Consider the following 14,843-nt stretch of genomic DNA (forward strand, 5'->3'; position numbering starts at 1 on the left):
CATTTGCTGTCAATGAAGTGCAGAGTAGCCAGGTATTTTTCAAAACTTCACCTTTTGTGTGCCACGAAAGAATGAAAATGCAATGCATAAACACACAGTTCAGACAACTCATGCAAATGAGTGCAAATCAACTGCTCTGAGCAATAACTCAGCCAATGAAGATTTCAGTGCCCTCTGCTCAGCCTCAGCTTCTCCTAGGGTTGGGCAAACACCCATTTAAGCAGCAGTCAGGCTACAGCGAGATCAGCGGTAACTATCTCCAGAAGAAATGCGATTGAGCAAGGCCTAGCTTTAATGGCGTTTGGCTCTGACACTGGATAATTGGGCCGTCTGTCAACACAAATTCACCTCAGAGAGAAAGTGCCATGGCGAATTAGCTGCACAAGTACCTACAATTACCCATTGGGACAAATCCTAGCCTTCCAAAGAACCCTGCCCCTTGAAATATTTATTTCTTAAGAGCAATTTAACAGTTTAAGACTGTCTTAATGTTACATAATCACTGCTGCAAGCCAATCTCTGTGAGGCAGTGGATTCCTTCAACACGCTGTGTTAGCCAGGCCATGAATCCATGGGGTCTAATTCATGCTCTCAGTGCAATGATAGCTTTAGGGTTTACAGTGCTAGATAGTAAACAAAAAGAATTGATTCATGGTTGAAAATTAATGGTAGCAGAAAGAGGAGAAATGATTCATCAAATAAAAGATAGTGTCTGCTACAGATTTACGCATTTGTGGAAGGAAATCATTTCCAAAACTCCTTGTCTGACCCCTTTCACCTTTGTGGACATTTGGTGCACATTTATTTCCATATAAATTTACATTTTATTTGCTTATAAAAGGGGTAAGGAGTTCTGCTGCAGTAACATATAATACTCAAAGTAAATAAATAAAATAAGTAAAATACATTTATTCTAATAATTTTAAAATATATTATAATTTTACATATATAAAATTATAAACTAATGTTCAAATAAAATAATTGCTATTATATATATATATATATATATATATATATATATACTGTATATATATATATATAAAATAATTTTATTATTTATATATGTACACATACACATATACAGAAAAATAATATTTACTTGTTTGTCCTTGATAATTTTTGCACTTATTGCTTTCAATCCTTTTTTCTGTAGGCCCATAAAATCTCATTTAAATTGATCTCGTGTTGAAATTTGGCCTTTCATCATTACAATAATGTGCTCACATTATAAACCCTCTCATTTTATGACTCCTGAGGTCACTTGTAAATTAATATCATGCTTGTGATACTACATTCCACTCCCAGGCCATCACACTCACAGGGAGAAGTTTTCTGGGAGGAAGCAGCGGTTGCGGAGAAGCCCAGCCCACAGCTGGACCCCTACAATCCCAAAGATGAAGAAAACAAAGAAGCAAAGCAGCAGCACATTGCCCAGCATGGGAAGAGTGTCCAGCAGAAGCGTCACCAGGATCCTCATACCTGCAACACAATGAAAGAGCAACTGTAGTATTATTTCATCCCTCACACGCTCAAAAATACAATGTTGTTATAATAAAAAGATACGGCCACAAGCATATTGCTCTTGTAAAACATATGAAATTATAGCGCTATAATGCACTGAACAAACTGTTGCTCTCTTTCACGTTTATAGAGGCTCATTTTCGACCCACAGTACGAATGTTTATACGCGCCAGTAAAAATCTCAGCTGATATCCAGTTTTTCAGACACTGCTGCTGCACTGGCTTTTCCAATATATCTGCCCTGTGTCAAACCACAATGCCAGCTGACTGGAGCATAAATGATGAAAATCATTTCCTGCTCAGGGTTTGGCGGGTAATTGGTGGAGCAGGGTAATCCAGCCGGTGCTCCCTGGCAGCCTGCAGTCTGTGGGTGATAACTGTGGCCGGCTGTAATTTCCACATTTGGAGGAAGAGTGAGTGGCGATAAGCAGTGAGGCATTAACAGGAATGAATGACAATGGAGGATCCGTGTCATCACATAAAATGGTTCTGTGCTGTGTGGGTTTACAGAGCTCAGTATTGTGCAGATGCTGCATTTCTCAAAGCCATCGTCTTCGAGACGGGTTTTAGCCCCTTAAATTCGCTCTTCTCTAATGAGACGCCCTGATGGAAACATGGCCTCAAAATATTTTTTTTATGTCTGGGAATTTAGGAAACTCTGCGTCGTTTTGTGTGTGTTTATCAGCCTGTATCTATTTGCTTGTAATTAGGAAATGGTGAGTACAGAACGACAATCGGGGTCTCTGAAATTCAGAGTGTTTCTTCCAATTACGATGCATTTTTCGTGGATAATCCACTGCTCTGAGATTTCTGCACAGAAAATCACTTCCTAACTTCGGTCATTAGTGACTCCAAATGACTGTGGAGTTCACCCTAGCACAGCAATTCAGCTAAGCTTGCCAAGTCAGGGCTTAACAAGCATTGAATCAGTGACAGTGGCATAGATCCGTGTCCCTTACAAACTGAAAGGTAATTCCCCACAGGGAGCCAGGTGTATTTCCTGGAGAAAATCACCTTCTGGAATTTGGGTCCCTTAAGAAGCCTGACAAATTGAACGCCGGGCCATGTGAGTTTTCTCACAATACGATAATGGACTGTCTGAGCAGGAGGCTGGGCTAACTTTAGTCAATGTTCTTTGTTAATATCACTTGTCAACTCATTTTATGACTTAGATTTTTCAAAATATGTATAAAACATATTTTGTTGTATACATACACTGAACAAAATTATAAACGCAACACTTTTGTTTTTGCCATTTTTCATGAGCTGAACTAAAAGATCTAAGACTTTTTCTATGTTCACAAATCTGTCTAAAGCCCTATTCGGACGGGACTAGTTTTCTAAACTACGTTTGAGTTTAGATTCTTATCACCTGACGTCTGCGATTTTCATGTACCAATTCGGACGGGACTAACATCTCTGTGTTTATTACAGAGGTGGGAGGGTCTGTTTTGTACATCTGGGCGTTTCAGAGGTCATGCGCTCTGTATGCGTGCATTGCGCGTTGCAGCATGATAATGCACGGCCCCATGTTGCAAGGATCTGTACACAATTCCTGGAAGCTGAAAACATCCCAGTTCTTGCATGGCCAGCATACTCACCGGACATGTCACCCATTGAGCATGTTTGGGATGCTCTGGATCACCGTATACAACAGCGTGTTCCAGTTCCTGCCAATATCCAGCAACTTCGCCCAGCCATTGAAGAGGAGTGGACCAACATTCCACAGGCCACAATCAACAACCTGATTAACTCTATGCGAAGGAGATGTGTTGCACTGCGTGAGGCAAATGGTGGTCACACCAGATACTGACTGTGCAATAATCATGCTGTCTAATCAGCATCTTGATATGCCACACCTGTGAGGTGGATGGAGTATCTCGGCAAAGGAGAAGTGCTCACTAACACAGATTTAGACAGATTTGTGAACAATATTTGAGAGAAATAGGCCTTTTGTGTACATAGAAAAAGTCTTTAATATTTGAGTTCAGCTCATGAAAAATAGGGGCAAAAACAAAAGTGTTGCGTTTATAATTTTGTTCAGTGTATTTTTTTAGGAATATTAAAAAAGGAAAATGGTTTAATTTAATTAAAAAAGTAAAATATATTGCAGTATACACTACACAAAATGTGTAATGTTAGATTCAACAGTCACATGAAATATACTACTAAGCTGATTGGCAGAGCCTCATGAACAATAATGGCAGATTTTAAATTGCGTACCAGCAGAGCAACTGCCATTTAAATGAACTGGAATTCAAACAGGTATCCAGGCATTACAGACGTCTTTGAAATCTACATTTAGGACTAGAAATAGAATTTAAAAATAAAAGAATTAATTAATTATCAACATAAAAATAAAAATAAAACAAAAACAAACAAATAAATAAATTCTGAAATTGACATTTAATTTTTTTTTTCAAAAAGGTTTTAAAATGCTAAATTTAAAACGCAAAATTTAAGTTGCAAATTAAAAGCATTTTTACATTTAGTAAAGCATTTACACATGTAAGAAACCTTAAGTTCAATTTAATATTGCAATTTAAATATTTAATTAAAAGCGCAATTTAAAGACTACATAAAAAAAATAAACTATTGAAAGACTATTAAAGTTAATGTGTTAAATGGATAGTGCATCAAAAATTAAAACTGTCATAATTTACTCATCCTCATATTGTTCCAAACCTGTATTTATTTCTCTTTTTCTGAGAATTACTTATCAACATAAAAAAGAAAAACAAATAAATAAATTCTGAAACTGACTGATAAAAATGGTTCAATTAATTTTTTGAATTTTTTTTAAATGCAAAATTTAAGTCGCAAATTAAAACCATTTTTACATTTAGTAAAGCATTTACAAATGTAAGAAAACTTAAGTTAAATTTAATATTGCAATTTAAAAGTTGCATTAAAAGTGCAATTTAAAGACTATATTTAAAAAAGTTGTTAGTAAAAAGTGTTAAATGGATAGCGCACTAAAATTGAAAACTGTGACAATTACTCATCCTCATATTGTTCCAAACCTGTATTAATTTCTCTTTTTCTGTAGAACATAAAAAGATATATTAAAGAATGTCAGTAACCAAACCATTTTGGTTCCCACTGATCTCCATTGTATATAGACATAAAATTCTATGTAAGTCAACTCTTTTGATTACGAACAAAATATCTCCTTCCATGTTCCACAGAAGTAAGAGAGTCATATATGGTTTGACACAAGGATGACATAATTTTAAATAACATTTAAAATTTAAATTATTTTACTGTTATATTCATTTCTCTCTGTAAATGAAAACATAAAAATGGCAAGCTTCCCCTTTATACGATTATTTAACCTTCCAAAGTTCTTTTCCACACCTACCATAGATGCCAGTCCTAATTTCCCTAATCACTGCATTAATACCTGTACCAATGCTGACAGACAAATTAAATCTTGCAAATATTCCAGAAAACAACTCATTATTTACTCTTTTCCTCATCTGACCTAGCTGTGTCAGTCTAAATCAATTCACTAATGCAAAGGTCTGACTCTCCGCAGGTGCTCAACTCATTTATAAACTCCTCCTGAAAAGATTATTTAGGAAAGCATATTCCCCAAGGGCAGACTGTAAATATCCTGCCATAGCTGCTCTATTCTGTTGAAAAGAGTCTCCCAGGCCCCACAGTGTGCTCGGGCCCCTGTGTTATGAAAAAGACCCCTGGGATCCCCTGCCCTTTGGAGTCCTCCACATGCACCAAACAAGTTCAATAACAAAGCACAGGGGAGAAAGATATCATAACCATGCTTTCTATTTATTTCTCATCAGCTTCCACAGATAATAAAAGAGCAGCTTCTCTGTAGGTTTAATTAAAACAGCTTGAGGGGACATGAAAACCACACAAACACAGGAGTCTATTCCAGTATTGTACTGCTGTAGCAGTCTTAACACAAGGGTGTTGATACTTGGCAGAATACTTAACAAAAGAGATGAGATGCTTAATCTTCTCAATATTAATTCAATAAGGTTGTAAAAGGACAACACTCAACCCACTGATTTCATTTCTGCATCACTCAAAAGCTGATTAAAGAGTGCTGGAGAAATAAATGCCCTGATGTTAAAAAGATAAAGACGATGTTCTGTCAGTCGGTTATTTCTATTTTTTGGTGTAGTGTGTCAGTAGGAAATATCAGTTTACATTTTCAAACATTCATTTTGCCATTAATTGTAATAATCCAGTGAGATTTTTGTTTGCACAAGGAGTCTGACAACAGCCAGTGCTCCACAAAAAGATCTGAGCTCATCGTCATCCAGTCTGTCTGAAATGACAGAACAAACTGAGACAGACTAAATCCAGATGAACTGTGGCAATGTCTCCAAGATGTTTCAAACTTTTAACAGTACTGTAGCTTTGCAGGTGGGTTTCTTGAAGAAACTTGGAGACGTTGCCACAGTTCTTCTGGATTTAGTCTCTCTCAGTTTGTTCTATTTCTTCATGTCATTCCAGAGAGACTGGAATATCTTACCAAAAAACTGCCAGGATTCTATCATCCATTCGTTCCAAGGGTTATTGATACACTTTGCATGTAAAATTATAAACGGTTTTAAAGTTTTCAGTGTTAAAATATTAATTTTACATTTTAGAAATATTACTTTAATAATTCAATAATTACATGATTTATATTACTGTTTTAAAGTATCCCAATTGGTAGAGAAACACTTGAAGAGTGACCGTACATTTACTTTTTTTGTTCAATATTTAATTTATTTTAAATATCAATTCAATTTAATCAGAATAATAAAGCCATACACCTGTTCCAAGACTTATTTCTCTTTTCAAATCACACAAGACCACACTTACACAAACTACACAGTCCATTTCACTGTCTGCTTCCTTTGTCGCACCGGCACACTCTCATCTTTGTAATTTTCATAATTCTTAAAAAGTCACACATGTGGTGGACAAAGTTATCAGTTCCTCTCTTCCTGTGACTCTTTCTCTCCAATAGTGCCCCGTTTCCTCTCACCAATCTACGTGTCCACCACTCCAATTATGGCTGGCCTTCTGAAAATGATGACCGCAACGTCACCGCTGGCGGATACTCAACACGATGTTGTTGCTCAGCCCAAATAATAATAGAATACACAAGTGGGCAGCCAGGCGGATTTCCAATTAACCTCCAACCGCCCTCGAGTGTGGAATCATGGTGAATTCTAATCCAGAAGATGAAGTGTAAAAGAGCTCCAGACTTTCTGACAGACTAATCCACCTTCTGGGGGAGTAAAAGGGCACGAATAGTGATGTCTACATATTACAAACCTTTTAAGAGATCGCTTTTTACACCTGCACACCAAATATAAGGCAGAGTGAGCCAGCTGTACACCACAGCAGTGTTGAGTATTTTGATTTGTGAGGGAACAGGTTTGTCATCTACTGACAGTTTTGCCCTGTCTCTTCATCAATCAAGCCATGGGTGTGGAGAACAACAGAGTGTGATGTTGATTAAGACAGCTCCTCAAAGATAGGCAGAACAGAACGACAAAGGGCAGGGAAGTATAGAGGACATTGAAGAAGGTGATGTGAAACACAGAGTGGGACTGACATGACTCTGGAAAGTACAAGCTCAACCATAGGCCTTAGACTGTGCAGACGCCATATTGAATTTGAAGGATAGACTTACAGCCTTTACAATGCCAAACACTGTATAAAGATACCAGATCATATCATTTTTGGCAACACACAACTTTCAAAACTGTTTTATGGAGCTTTTGTCTGCGGGTTTTTTTTTCCTTCCAGAAAGACATGTCATCAGCTGAACAATCAGTATGTTGTTAGACAACAGTACAATCAATTGATCACCCTGTAACTCTAGAAACTATTAAATATAATGTAAATAGTTTAAATATTTAATAATAATAATAATAATAATTACAATAATAATCATTTGTTGTTATTATTATAGTTATTTTATTATTATTATTATTAACATATCTTATACAATATTTGTGTTATTTGTGAAATAAATAAATTATTAATTATTAAAAGTACACTATAGTCTAATTACATTTTCGAAAAATAAAATAAAAATAATAAATACAATAAATTACACTTACTTTTTAAAAACTTTTAGTCCCTAGTTGCAGAATTTGCCTTGTAGAGTGGAAAGACCACCAATACCAATTTATCTAATACTTTACTGTCAAAAGAATTTGAAAATGTTTATGACATGCTGCTGTAGTTTCCAGCTTGACAGTTTAATGATTGATGATTTGAGTTTAACTCCTATTATGTTTCTCTCTCTCTCTCTCTCTCTCTCTCTCTCTGTTTTGTTTTGATTAGTGCTGGAAAAAAAGTGAAAAATGACAAATAGGATCAACAAAAATCTCTGTTACCCATTTTTCCAGTGACGGCCCACAGCAGGCGAGGCACAGATAAAATAATTTGCAAATTAATGCAAACATTAGGCCTTTAATTAGTCTGGGTGGCTCCTGAATAATGAATTAGGCTGTCTGCTACCACTTCACCCCCTGTCTCTGATTGGCACAGGTATTAATTAGTTATTAATCATGACAGGAATGGATGCACTCTTGTCTCCTAACTGAACTAGAAGGAAGACACCTGGATGCCATTTGTGACCCCCGGGGCCTACAGTGAATAACATGGCCTGCTCCTGTGATGAAGAATGGGTGCAGTTTGTCTCTGGGACTAATAGACATACTGAACCGTATCCAGAGGGGTGAAAACTGAACGAGACCCCACACAAATTACCCTCACCAAAACCTTAGCTGTGCTAGTCACAACATTCCACCTAAATGCTACCATTGTTCAATATACATTTTACTACTCTCTACAAATAGGGACATCAAGCAGAATTGGCCAGACACGATTCCTCGTGAAATAAGAGCCACGGGGGAACCACGGGCATCTCCTTGGCACGGAGGGCGATTAAAACATCCGGTATATAAAGATGTGGCCAATGAAATATCATCACCCTGCCTTAGAGAGAGAAAGAGAGAGAGTGTGTGTGTGTGTGTGTGTGTGTGAGAGAGAGAGAGAGCCAGACTCTATTATTCTTATTTTGTGTGAGTGTGTGTGTGTGTGTGTGTGTGTGTGTGTGTGTGTGTGTGTGTGTGTGTGTGTGTGTGTGTGTGTGTGTGTGTGAAAAGAGAGAAGCCGTAAAAAGCACTGAAGAGGAAAATGATCTATAAATCTAAAGTCCCTAAAATGGCATGAACTCCTCTGGTATATGACTGAGCCCAGGCTACATTTCTCATTCAAATGTTGATTAAATTGCATTAATTGACCACAGTGCTTAAATAATGTAATTCAACATGGAACATTCTGAATTTAATAAGCTCTATGATTGAATGCAGGGAATTAATAAATTGAATTAAGTTCAGAGTTCCTATTTTCTACAGCAGAAACTGGTAGAAATGCACCTTCCTTAAACATTCAATCACCTTTAAAGAAAAAAAAAGTGATTATTTGGGGTTTACATAATATTCCAAAATCCCTACTAATGTATAAAGTACACAAGCAATAGATCTCAATATAATATAAAAAACTTTTATTACTGTGCACACTGCTTTGTTTTATAAGTACTGTGCATGTTTTAGCACTTCCCAGACAAGACTGTTGAATCATTCTGCAAGTTACAAATTTACACCAGAAGGTGGCAACAATTATGGTCTTAATTATAGGGTTAATTACTGAACCATTCATTTAGCTGATTCATTCAAAAACACTGATAAATTCAGGAAAAAACAAATGGTTGCCTTTGAGTGACTCATTGAATCATTTACTTAACTGATTCATTGATAAACACAAACGCTTTCAGGAATGAAACAAGTGACTGCCTTTGAGTGACAGGTTGAATCATTTACTCAACCAATTTGTTTTAAAAAACACTGATTCATTCAGGAATGTCTGTGACACTTTATAATAAGATTCCATTCAATTAACGATACTTATTGCTTTAGCTAACACTAACTAACAATGAGAAATAAATTTGTTACTGATATTTGTTCAAAATTAGTTCATAAAAATACAACTTTTTTTTTGTTGTTGCAATTTTTGCATTTTATAATGTAAACTAATGTAGTTAACTAATGTTAGCAAGTGCATTTGGAAAATGGTTGCTGATGTTGTACTCACTGGGCACTCGGTTGATAGCCCGAAGAGGTCGAAGTACTCTGACCGTTCGGACCGCAGAGAAACTAACATTCTGCAGGTTGAGAGAGTATTCCAGCATCCTGTAAACACACACAAATAAAAAAAATTCAACTTTCGATAAAGCAAGATATTTGAATGTATGCACATACTAATGAAGATGCATTACCCACCATTTGCAATGCATCTGTTAATTAATCCCCATTTTGGATTTTATTAGAATTTTTAATATCACCTGAAAGCAAAAACTGATCTGATTTTTAAACTGATAAATATCCTCCATATGTATTACTTACTATGGCAGCAAAGCGTAAAAGGCCAGCAATATTTTCAAATAAACACTGACAGCCCAGACACATTAGTGGCGTGTTTTCTGCCGAACTGCCAACGCCATACTGTAGATCAATCGAAAGTTATCAGGATTCATCAAACAATTACACTGAATCATTTTCAATTAGGTCAAAGAGAGGTGGAAGGAAGGCTAATGTAGAGCTTTCACAAACAAACACATGCACAGCTGCTCCGCACATGTGAACTTTGGAGCGAGGCACATGAAAGAATCGCATGTTTTTGTAGAAAATAAACAAAGTGTGTGTCTCTATGTGCCTGTGAGCTTGCAACCGTGTAATTGCAAACCCAATAACCGTCTCTGGCCATACAACAACTTAAAAACGTAGAATTACTGTACGTATCAAGTTAATACACAAAGCTGATGTCGATAAGCATATGCACATGTTAATGAGGGTTCTCACGGTCACATGGCCTGCTTAGATTAAAGCTGCGTGATCTGGGGTGTTTCTCCATTCTTTCAAATATGGATCGAGTGAATTCGGTGACGTGCAAACAGTGCGAGCCCCATTAGCCAAGCAGGGCAGTGAGGAAATGTGTTCTGACTTTGTTGCTCCTGAAATGTGCAGAACAGCTTTGAAGGCACTGATTGGGCTTGATGGAAACCAGCTGGCGACTGGACTGCAAAAATAATAACAGTGGTGACTAAGACTAAAATTTGAAGGAATGGGAAAGAAGAAAACACGAAAATATCAAAAGGGGAACACAGGAAGTGGATATGGAGAGCAAGGACGAAACGGCTGTAAAGAAGAGAGAGACGGGACATGCATGAGGACACTCCGCAAAAATGTCCCCTGGGACGTAGGATGCGTCCAAACAAGGACGACGTGTGTAAATGTGATCTCGTCAACAGCCTCTTACTTCTATCGTACACACGTATGAATCACTAATATGGCTGCTCGCAAACACATAAACAAAAAGTGAAGTGTCAGACCCGGGCGTTTGTCCAGTCAGCACCTAGACCTCACTTCTGTTATCTGTTTGTGTTTGGAACGTCCGTGGTGAAGGATGACACACCTTCCCAGAATCTCTCTGTTTCTTGAAAACATGGTCGCACAATCAACAACAGCTCCACGCTGCGTATACAATGCCAGTTGCGAGGTCACTATAATAGGAAAAGTATGAGCAAGCCAAGGGTCTCGGATTCAAAACAAGTGTGGCCTTCCACATTCTTAAGAAATCCGCTCGAATCGATCTCCGGCTGCACTCGAGAGAGAGAGCTAGCGTGCGGTTGTGTCTTGTTTGAACAGCTCCACAACAGACTATTGAAAGGACTGAAAGACATTTAAATTCCTGCAGCATTAGAAATACCAGCTCTTTTGGGACATGCTCCATTTCATACGTTATGAACCAGGGTTGCTCTGTATGATCAATGCAAGATTTGTTGGTTTACGTAAAAAGGTTGCAACAGAGTACATGCGGTATTTCAGATGCTTTATGCTTCCCTTTATCTCTCTCACTCTCTGTCTAGTCCCTTGTGGTCTTCAAAGCAGCCGTCCTGGCTGCAGTTCAATCAGAGCTTGGTGTCTTCCACCACCTGGCAGGTTAATGAGGCGAGTTTCAGAGGAGGTTCACTTCCGAACAATCAGCTCTCCATTAAGATAGAGAAGGAAGATACCCCTAACAACACACGCACACATAGTCTGTCCACACTTTTCCTCTCAGTCTGTCCACAGGAATTAAATTCTTTGTCATATTTATGGGATCTCGTTTTAGACCAACTACAAATGACAAAGGGAGACTAGTACAGTTTAGCATAATGCTAGCAACAATTTTTGTTCACTGTTCTGATGTTTCAGTTTCATCGCTAGAACACATTAAAATGCTTGTCCCTTCTTTGAATTTGCTTTACTACTGCTAATCACAGGTAGGTTTTATTATGGGAAGAACATTGTGTTTTCATTGAAGAGAATTTCCTGGAAGTTTCCTTAATCAGGAAACATAATCATACAGAATTTGTGTAAATCATTTGTAAAACATTCTTGATGGAGATTGTCACATTCATCTTTTCAGGTATATTTTATGTATTTATGAATGATTTAAACTACTTTTCAAAAGTTTGGTGTAAGATATTTTTTTAAAGAAATTATTACATTAAACAATGATACATTAAAATGATTTAAAAAAAAGACAACATAAAGATTTTTAATGTTCCATAAACTAAAATGTAACAGTTTCCACAGAATATTATGAAGCAAATCAGCATATTAGAATGATTTATGAATGATCATATGAAACTGAAGACCGGAGTAATGAATGGTGAATATTCAGCTTTGCAATCACAGAAATAAATTACATTTTAAAATGTATTAAAATAGAAAACCTTTTTTTTACTTTATTTTGTTCAAATAAACGTAGCCTTGGTGAGCATATTAAAAACATTTAAAAGGTAGCGTACATAGGAATGCTTTCTGCTTGGTTTTAGCTACATCCGCTAAAAGCTATTTTCCTAAACTTTCAGGAGAACTCTAGCATACAAATTGCCTCAGAGCTAACAGGTGTGGACTAAAAGCTACAAAACTAACATTTTTATTTCATGGGGCCTGTCTAGTTGTCTCAGCTCACAAAGAGAGACCAACATAGAGATTCAAACAATATTTATCCTCAGTTTTATATTTCTGTCTTGTACTTTTCTATTTATTTCTCTCTCAACAAGCTCTCAGAGACAATTGCCGTCAGGGGTGCTCTTCTGTTTTTATGGGATGGGACAGATTGATTTACTATGGTCGGAACAGGATAATCTGCCCCTAGCCTCGAATTCAGAACAGCAAAAAGACAAGTTCCTTTCTGTTTCTCAAATAAGTGTTCTTCAAAACAATACCTCAACACCTAAGCTAAGCAAGAGCCTTCCAATTCAAAGAGAAAAAATGTCTGAGAGAGCAGCACTTCTCTTCCCACCATTTTAATGAGGAATAAAGCCATTTTTTTGTTCTTTCCTCTCTATCTTTCCCCTTGAGTCTATATACAGTATACTATGTCAACACTGACCCATTCTGGTGCCCTGTGGCCGCTTTACAGAATAATAATCATAATGGAAGCTAATGCAGACGTATAACTCGAATGGATGAAGAGGAAACCAGATTTGCTCTGTGTGCCTCAGCTAAAAAGCGTTCCTCTGATGGGTCGAAAATAAACGAATGAAGGGGACCTGTGACTGGCTTTTACCTTGAGGAAACGTTTGATAACCTTTGTTCGTAATGCTTTGTCCTTGTCTCGTCATATTGACAAGGTCTGGGTCTGAACATAATGTCTATCAGCAGCAGGTCTAGAAACAGCCGAAGCACATCATTAAATCAGAAGCACAGGTGGACATTTGGATTCTCCTCTCCTTCACGAGAACAGTGGATTGATTAAGAATTGAAACAGCAGATGACAACAGTGAGATTTGTTAGAATAAGATTTGTTTATTCCAAACAGAGTGTGAGTGACGAAGCCTGAATATTTCATTAAAGTTACCAAATCCTATGAGAACCTAAAGGGATAATTCACCCAAAATTCTGTCATCATTTACTCAAAACTGTATGACTTGCTTTCTTGCATGGAACACAAAAGAGGCTATTGACAAGGTCTACTGACCCATACACTCTTAAAACTGTAATGAGTCAACTGGAGGCAAGTTGAAAAGAACCCAAGTGCAGCTTTATTTACAAATGTGATCCAAAATACAAACATAATCCGAGACTTGACTTGATTTGAACAGACTTGATTTGACTTAACTTGAACAGACTTGACATGAACAGACTTGACATGAACAGACTTGACTTGCCATGGACAAACTAGACTCACCAACAGCAGGTTACAACATCAATACACGACAAGGAATAATGACAACAAGATGGCTACTTAAAGCAAACAATACAGGTCACATGACAAGAACCAACCAATGAGGAACAAGACACATGACTAGGACAACCAATCAGAACATGACACATACACAAGGCAGAGATACATGAGGGCAATAGAAGCATGACACTAACAGCATGAATCAAACTACAAAATAAAAGACATGAAAATAAGAACATGAAACAGAACCCAAGACAGACCTTACATATTCCCCCCTCAAAAAAGGCGACTCCAGACGCCTAAACTACAACAAGTCCAGGAGGGTGGTGAAGCGGAGGCGGAACAGGGGGAGGGATGAAGGGCCAGGCCCATGCAGGTGAACAGGGTCAGAATCAAAGAACAGTGGTGGGCCTGGGCCGCGGAGCAGAGGGCAAGACCATGGGCCATGGTGCAGTGGCAGACAGTGATACACTGGAGGACCTGGGCCGTGGAGCAGTGACAGACAATGGAGCAGAGGAGGGCGTGGGCCATGAAGCAGTGGCAGACAGTGGACCAATGGAGGACCTGGACCATGGATAAGATCCAGAGGAGCATGGAGCCATGGTGGAGCAGGTAGAGCAGGGAGCCATGGCGGAGCAGGCAGAGCAGGACGGCCGGGTGGTGCCGGTAGAGCAAGAAGCCATGGTGGAGCAGAGACATGGACAGACCACTTGACGCTGACAGAACAGGTAGAGAGTTCTTGAGTGGCCTCCTTGGCTGTGACATGACAAACAGTGAGTTCATGGAAGGCCTCCATGGCCGTGACATGACAGTCAGTGAGTTCAAAATGCTCAAAATGGCAACCGCCATGACAGGAAACACTGAGGTTAGGGGAACAGTCTCTGTGATAGCCTGTGCTGAGACCCTGGGGATGCCAGCTGCTCACACTGACATCAGTGGCGGGTCCATAACACTGGCAAACAGTCCTGGCCCAAGCTCCGCATCTGCTATAGCCCCCCCCCCCCCCCCAACACAAAAAAAATCCTTAGGGGAAACTTGCTTGC

The 14,843-nt window shown here is 38.2% G+C and overlaps 1 protein-coding gene across 1 annotated transcript in view; it reads right to left on the reverse strand.

Moving 5' to 3' along the window:
* cacna1g (calcium channel, voltage-dependent, T type, alpha 1G subunit) overlaps positions 1 to 14,843 on the reverse strand; it is a 241,173-nt gene that overhangs the window by 114,480 nt on the left and 111,850 nt on the right. The window contains exons 5-6 of the mRNA XM_058793083.1: positions 9,655 to 9,752; positions 1,320 to 1,479 (exon numbers count right to left, since the gene is read on the reverse strand). Coding sequence (XP_058649066.1) covers positions 1,320 to 1,479; positions 9,655 to 9,752 — 258 coding nt within the window. The remainder of the gene's footprint in view (positions 1 to 1,319; positions 1,480 to 9,654; positions 9,753 to 14,843) is intronic.

Source organism: Onychostoma macrolepis, chromosome 12 (genome assembly GCF_012432095.1).
Source record: "Onychostoma macrolepis isolate SWU-2019 chromosome 12, ASM1243209v1, whole genome shotgun sequence".
NCBI lineage: Eukaryota > Metazoa > Chordata > Actinopteri > Cypriniformes > Cyprinidae > Onychostoma > Onychostoma macrolepis.